Genomic DNA, 8,025 nt, shown 5'->3' with positions numbered 1-8,025 from the left:
GAAAGAGTGTCTTAGAAATGTTATTTAGACATCTGGGGACATTTTTTTATTTTGTAAAAATAAATAAATACAGAACATTGGATCCTTAAGGTGACGTTTTGAAAATATATTCTTAATCATTCAGCAAACATATAAACAGTCGTGTTTGGTGTAAACGAAAAGCCAAAGACATTTATGCTTACTGCTGATCATGACTCAACCCTTGAAGTTTTCAGAGGCATAATTTTTACCGTACATTTTGGTTGAATTCCGAATTTTGCGACCTCTGAAGCGTTTGACTTCCACTGTGGGTTCTACTGTATATTCCCTTTACAGAATGGAGACAGGAAGTCAATTTTCCAACATGGATAGCAATAACAGCTGTAGTATAGGTCCAGTCACGCTAATCTATTTTCATTTCACACATGCTGTCTACCAGACTTCAAGGTTAACACATCAAGGTTGCAGCGTTACCTCCCCCAGGGCTCGAAAGTATGTCATAATCAAGTAAAAGAAGGCCTTGGAGGTCTACTCGCTCTCGGCAGTTAGGAGATATAACGAGGTGGGCAGGAAAAACAGGCATCATTAATTTCAATCCCAGATAATCATGTCTGACCCGACGTAATGGAACAACATTGGCCTTGGCAAAATCGCTTGCTAATGACGACGGTGGGCGAAAATGACAAACACACGAAAAAGGATTAAATGGTCATTCCGACAAAACAGAAGGCATACTCGCCATGAACAAGAACACCTTTTATCCATCCATCCATCCATCCATTTTCTGAGCCGCTTCTCCTCACGAGGGTCGCGGGCGTGCTGGAGCCTATCCCAGCTGTCATCGGGCAGGAGGCGGGGTACACCCTGAACTGGTTGCCAGCCAATCGCAGGGCACATACAAGCAGACAACCATTCGCACTCACAGTCACACCTACGGGCAATTTAGAGTCTCCAATTTATGCATGTTTTTGGGATGTGGGAGGAAACCGGAGTGCCCGGAGAAAACCCACGCAGGCACGGGGAGAACATGCAAACTCCACACAGGCGGGGCCAGGGATTGAACCCGGGTCCTCAGAACTGTGAGGCTGACGCTCTAACCAGTCGGCTACCGTGCCGCCACCTTTTATCCTTATTATTATATTCCAATTATGTTGCAGGTCTAATGAACCCAAGTTAAAATGGAAATGAAAATCTAAACAAACAGACGGTATGCAAAAAATAGGTTTAAACTTATTGTTATGGCCCTTATTTTAAATATTTTTTTGGTGTGTAAAATTAAATTAAAAAAATTAATTTGCATGTTATTATTTATTTTAAATATAATTTTGGATGATTAAATCAAATTGACAAAATAATATTGTTGGTGTAGATACTGTAAGAAAAACATAACAGGAGGCTTAAGGAGCCTCCTCCAACCTTCCTGTTATGTTGCGGGTCAAATTGACCCAAGTTTGAAAAGCTAGAAGAAAAAATAAATAAAGCGCATGGTGACGTACATGGTGAAACTTATCCTGCTGGTCCTTATTTTTTTGATGATTCAAACATACAGCGGGTCAGATGGACCTGTGAACATTGTCATTGAATACAAGAAACAAACATACTGTAATAGAAATGGCAATGTCCATAGACAGCTCTTCAGTTCAGGGTCAAACTGACCCAGCTGTAGTAACATCAAGCCAATTCATGGGGATATTGAAATAGGTCAAAAATAATCAGCTGTGGGAAATTCAAAGCAAATCACAAGGATTTAAGAAAAATGAGGCAACCTTAGTCGCAATGGTAAAATTAAGATGAATCGTGAGGATTTTAAAATGGGTCAAATAGACCCACTGGGGAAAAATCGCGAGGGGTCCAACTGACGTGTTGCAGTAAAATCAAGATTAAAAGTGCGGATCTTCAAATGGGTCAATATTACCTGCTGTCGTATAGTGTGAGGATTTTGAAATTGGTCTAAGTGTAAATCTAAGTGTATCGAGAGGATTTTAATTAAAAATTAATGAAATTGACCTGCTGCAGTAAAATCAAGACAAATTGTGCAAATTGAGAAATGGGTCATATTTAACTTCTGTAGTAACAGCAAACAAATCACAAGGCTTTTAAAATGGGACAAATTGACCTGCTTTAGAGAAATCAAGACAAATTAGCCAGATTTCACAATGGGTCAAATTGACCCATTGTCATAGAACCAAGACAAATTGTGAGGATTTTGAAAAAAGTCAAATTGACCCGCTGTAGTAAAATCAAGAAACATCTGGATGTTTATGAACAAGATATCAAGTTAACAGAATAAGAGATTAGCAATATGTGAACATGTGAATTAAAAGGGTCAATTTGACCCGCAACAGGAGGGAGGATTAAGGCGTTAACGTGGCAGACTGATTCTGTTTGCATTAGATCAAGGAGAAGGGGGATTTACCTTTAATACCAGAGATAAGGTATTTTTTTCCCAATATATTCATATATTCTGCAGATATATTTTCCCAGATAATAAAGTTTTAACGTGGAGGGATTTACAATTCTTCTGTGGGCTGTGGGCCGAGCGAGCTGTCGGCCTTGGAGGAGGTCTGCCTCAGATTAGATGGCGACGTTACATATTGTATGTCACGGCGTGACAAACGAGTGGACGCATTTGCTGGAAGGTGAGAATGACTTCGGCCATGGCTATTGGCTGCGGGGGATGTGGGGGGCTTCAGGATGGGGGAGGCTCCCTTGTAGACACCAGTGAGGACCCCCTAGCCATCCTTGAGTACAAAACATTCAATAATTTCCAGCATTTGGACCTCTTGTGTGTCAAAGTGTGCATGCAAAACAAAACAAAAAGAGAACAGAACATTTCCAAAAAGCTATTATAGCACAAACAATGAAGAAAATAAATGAAGGAATTTTGCTACCATTTCTCGAAAGACACATTTTACGCAACTTGGAGGGATGCCACTTTTTCAGGGAAGCCATTTTAAAAGAAAATCAGAGAGAAGAATAAACAAATGAAAGCTGGCAAAAGGTTTAGCTAAAGTTTCCCCCTCAGATCGACCATAGTGTGTTTTATATTCAATACAGAGTCCTGATTTGGGGCAGGGGCTGCAATTTTCGTTTGTGTATTTTATATTGGATACAGAGTTGCAATTAGGCGGTGGTGGCACAATGCCCCACCAAATGCATCAGATTGGGCAGTTTTTCCGCTCACACCTATTTTATATACAATATAGAGTCAAGATTATGGGCAGGGTGCCACAGATAATTTCGGGCAGGGCCTTTCAGTGACCCACAAGAGGCAGCAGATGGGGCATTATTTCCAATGAACATGCATCTTATATTTAATACAGAGTAGTTATTCAGTAGTGACGCTTCTGCACTAATTTTCTTTTTGTATCTGACTTCCTGTTCCAGGGACACAGCGCCATCAGGCCCCGAGTGTGTCATTCCACCAGCCGAGGTGGGCGTGACTGGCATGGATGGAAGGATGGGGCAAACATGATTATGCCCCATGATTTCAGCCTAGCAACAACAACAACAGATCTGAGAAAAAGTGACAAGCCCCAAGAAAGCCAAAGTGAAATGACAGCATCCCCAAGAGCACTTTGGTCCGCAGCAGGCTTCTGGTGTGTTGGAGGTAGAGTGATCACTCGGGTCTTTGCTCCACTTACGCTCCATTTTTATCCCGTTGCGCTTGGACTTGACCTGTTTTTTTTTCCCCGAGTCGATGCATCTCGAGGTGGAAAATGCATCATCTGCTTTTTTTAGGTTGACGCAAGTTTCACCGAGCGACATGAAATGTGGCGGCCATGTCTATCATAACAGGATGCTCAAAAAAGTCTCAAAACCCCATGCCAGAGAACAGGGGAGTCGGCCATTTTGATTTGAAGCAGCCAGTTTGATGATCATGATCATGATGATTCATCATGAAAGTCCTGTCCCCAGAAAAAAAACAACAACAACAAAGAACCTCGACACCAGTTTCAGCGATCTTCATGAAATTTGGCAGACAGGTCTAGCATTACAGGATGCATGAAAGAGTCTCAAGGACCATTTCGGTTTGAAGCAGCCGTTTTGGGCAGATTCCAGTGCTTTGGCCAATTCCTACTAGGGAATTCGTCCAAATGGGCCCCAATCAGAATTGGGCATCCTAGACAGATGGGTGACGATAAACTGCGTGAATCTTGTGTTTTCGTCAATGTGTGTGGGTGGAGCATGGCAGCTACATTTGATGCGTCTCTATAAAATATTAAAGTAACATCACTGGAAAGTTAGAAAAAAAAAAAAAACAGCACCCGGCAACAGTTTGAAAAATAAACACAAAATTGGGTGGACATCTCGAGCATAACAGGACTCATGATAAGTCTAAGGACCGATATGGAACAGTAAGTCAACCATTTGGGTTTGAAGCAGCTTTTTGGACGAATTCCAAGGTTTGCACTTTGATAAATTCTGAACATGGATCTGCCCAAATGAGCCCCAATTGGAACGAGGTGTCCGATACAAATTGATGATGATGAATTAAGAAGCGTTTTTACCTACTCCGTCAAATGCGGAGTGAGAATGATGTTCAGATGTTCAAAAAAAAACCTTCAGTAGCACTTGCGGAAAGTTAGAAAAAAATATAAAAATCAACCCCTCACAGCAGTTTGCACGCTGACGAGGATACCTATCGTAATAGGATGCACAATAAAGTCTCAAAAACCCATGCCCCAAATTGAATGGGAAGTCAGCCATTTCGGTTTGAATCAGCCAATTTGGATGATTTCTTGGGCTTTGTGCTTATTTGGGTGAATTCCCAAGTAGGAGCTTTCTAAAATTAATACTAATCTTAACTACGGAGATCTTTAAAGATTGGTAAGTTGAATTGTGAAGATTTTTTTTGTCTACGCCATCTAATGTGGTGCGCAGCGTGGTGTCATGATCATTTTGAGGATTCACCATGAAAAAAGTCTCTATAACTCTGGTTGCCAAAAAGTAAAAAAATAAATAAAAAAAATCCGCTCCTGACACCAGTTTCACTGATTGGCATGAAAGTTGGCAGACATGTCAGTCATAGCAGGATACACAAAAAGTCTCAAGAACCCATGCACAAAACTGAATAGAATGTTGTCCACATTTGGAGTTTGAAGCAGCCTTTCAAGGCAAATTCCACGGTTTGTACATTCCTCATTTGTGGGAGCTCCAACTAGGGAATTTGCCCAAAATTGGCCCAAATCAGTTGTCCAATATAGATAAGGGACGCTATATTAAGAAGCTACTTTGCCTACATCATTTCTGTGGGTGGGGCATGCTTTCAAAGTTTGATCATTTTTATCATTTATGTTTGCGAAATAAATTGGTAAGCACACACACACACACACACACAATGCCGATATGCCCAACATATGTACTTAGGTATGTTTCCCGAATCGATATGCAGGCTAATTGCCAGCGAGAACAATTAGCCCGATAACTATCGCCTGGCGTCATTTAGCTGGTGCTGCCGCCGTACAAGAGCAAGCGACTATTCTCCAACAAACCCGCCTAATTCCTCATCCTGCTCGCTCATTATCTCGCTAAATGGTGCTTGTGTAGGAGGAGCAGGTGTTGGCGGCGTGGTGGAACGATTGTTGGGTGAACGGTGGTTTGATGTAATTAAAATGAGAGTGAGCGTGCTGGCTTAAGCCAAGAAAAGGGCAGCTGCTGCCAGCGAGATAGCTCGGCTTCACCGTTCCCCTGGTAATGAGATAGTTTGTGGGGAAAAAAAAATCACCTTTGTTTAGCTCACATCTGTGAATCTCAAGGTCCACGGATGAGATCTTGTCCGCTGCATCATTTTATGTGCCCAAATAACATATCATCTATACTTCTTCTCACTGAATAAGTTTGTTCTTGTATCAAAGTTTTTCTCTTCCCTTGTAGCACAAATATATAGCATGTTTTCACCAAATCCCTTATTAACATTATTTGAACAGTCATGGTATTCTTAAATATTTGGATGCCATAATTTTCCATGACTTTAATATAATTAGATTTTAATATAGTAAACCCGCTAAAATCTGATTGACACCCACAAAAAGTATTGTAATTTCCATTAGATGCCACAACATGGTGCCAAATCAATATTTTTATGAGACATGGCACAAAAACAATAAATAGGCAAGTGCTTCAGTGATAACGGAGGATAGGTTCCCCCAAAAAATCTGGAAATAGGCAAATTTGCGAATGCCAAATCGTGACTATGTGGCGGTTCACTGTAATATGATGAGGTGACTATGCATTTATGTGGTTTTCACAGTCATAACGGCCCCCTAACTGTGATGAGGCCCGTGATGATAAAGAGATTGACACCTCTGGTTTAGCTCATCAGTGTTGGGCACCTGCGAGAACCAAAGTGCCCAGTAGGAGGCAGTCAAATTAACATCAAAACATTTTATAAAGAAAATATACATCCTTAACCTTCCCTCCAACGGGCAAACTGAGAGGAAATGTGTCCTGCTACATTATCACCCACATTTTTTAGTCTGCTTTTGGCACCAAACCTTCCTTTGATTCGATTCGACTCGGCTTACAGCTTCTGCTGGGCGGAAACACCCTTCCAGTAGTCTAAAATGTCATGGAGGTCCTCATCCTTGGCGAACTGCACCTTCTTGCGCAGGGCATGGCCCGCTGCGATGTAAGACGCCTCCTCCCGCGGACTCTTCTTGTATGGACGGAATCGCTCCCAGATCCGCAGTGTGCTCTCCGATGAGTACTCGGGACTAGAAGAGTAACCCGAGTTGTAGTGGTGGTGGTGGCGAGCAGGCGACAGCTGTGAATAGGCGGCTGCGGCATCCCTTTTGGAGCGCCCCAGTGGTTTAAGGAAGGACTCTTTCTGGGCCGCAGAGGGTGACTCGCTGCCGCCCTCGTAGTAGAGCGCAGGGAAGGAATGGCGGTGTTCGGAGCTGTGGTAATCGGACTGAACCTCCAGGTGGTGGTGCTGCTGCTTCTGTTGCAGGCCAGGACCAGAACCAGATGCCCCACCTCGACCTCCACTTCCATTACTACACGCTATGCCACTGCCATTCATGCTCACCCCGCCGCCCCCGTTGACACTCCCCATTCCATTGCAGCCCCCTACTGAACTACCCACTGGGCTGCTTTTTTCTGATGGGTACTTGGGCGGGTCGTTACGTTTCTCAGGTACATCCATGCTGAACACCCGGCCACTCTTGACCGGCCCCCCGATGGCAGGGGTTCCGCAACGGTTCCTGGCCACGGCGGTGTCTGCGCTCAACTGCCTCTGAAGGGGCCGCACTGCGTTAGCCGGGGGTGGGTCACGGTATGGAGGAGAAAGGAAACCCCCACCGCTGATACCAGGCCGCTCTGACAGGGGCATCACTAGGGGCACTGGGGCCATGGAGGGAGGAAGAGGCTTCTGGTGCAGTTGAGGGTGAACTTGAGGCTGTGGAGCAGCTTGAGCTTGAGTATGGGACTTGGGGTTCGCCTTTGGTGAAGAGGCCATGATTTGATCTCCTGAAGCAAGGGGCAGCAGGTTCCGCGGATGGGATGCCATGCAAACTGGAGGATGCGGGGAGGACATGACACTTGCATTCTCCACATTAGTGGAAGCATCCAGTTTGAGAGCGTCAATGCAGTTGTTTATGATCTGGTTCACCTTGTCCACCTCCTTGGCGATGGTGGAGATCTCTGATGCCGAACCACGGCCATCCTCATCAGAATCCTCCACCACGTCTCTCCTGTTTTCAGCTCCGCCGCCTCGTATATCTAAAACGACCTCCCCACCTGCACTCACCGCCACCATCTCCCCCTCTCGGCCCTCCACAGAATTCCTTACGTCCATGTAGCTCCCCTTGGTGCCCATGGCCTCGGAAAAGGTGCTGGCCATGTTCTCTACCTGTGGTAAATTGGAGAGGCGGGAAGAAGTGGTGTTGGCGGAGCCGTGGAGCATGCCTGTGCTAGAGGAGGCCGAGGGGGGCAACTTGCTGCCCGCAGCCCCTCCGTGGTGGTGTTGGTGGAGGACCTGATCTTGTAGACGCTGCATGGCAGCCGCGTCGCTGGCCACCGCTGCTGCCGTCTCTGGGCCATACC

General features: G+C 44.6%; 1 protein-coding gene across 2 annotated transcripts in view; it reads right to left on the bottom strand.

Moving 5' to 3' along the window:
- Window positions 1–5,257: 5,257 nt before the first annotated feature.
- LOC133476808 (protein phosphatase 1 regulatory subunit 29-like) overlaps window positions 5,258–8,025 on the bottom strand; it is a 121,507-nt gene continuing 118,739 nt past the window's right edge. For both annotated transcript variants that reach the window (XM_061770699.1, XM_061770698.1), the window contains one exon: window positions 5,258–8,024. In XM_061770699.1, coding sequence (XP_061626683.1) covers window positions 6,503–8,024 — 1,522 coding nt within the window. In that variant the 3' untranslated portion in view covers window positions 5,258–6,502. The remainder of the gene's footprint in view (window position 8,025) is intronic.

This window comes from Phyllopteryx taeniolatus, chromosome 4 (assembly GCF_024500385.1).
Source record: "Phyllopteryx taeniolatus isolate TA_2022b chromosome 4, UOR_Ptae_1.2, whole genome shotgun sequence".
Taxonomy (NCBI): domain Eukaryota; kingdom Metazoa; phylum Chordata; class Actinopteri; order Syngnathiformes; family Syngnathidae; genus Phyllopteryx; species Phyllopteryx taeniolatus.
This window is presented reverse-complemented; position numbering and strand designations above follow the sequence as displayed.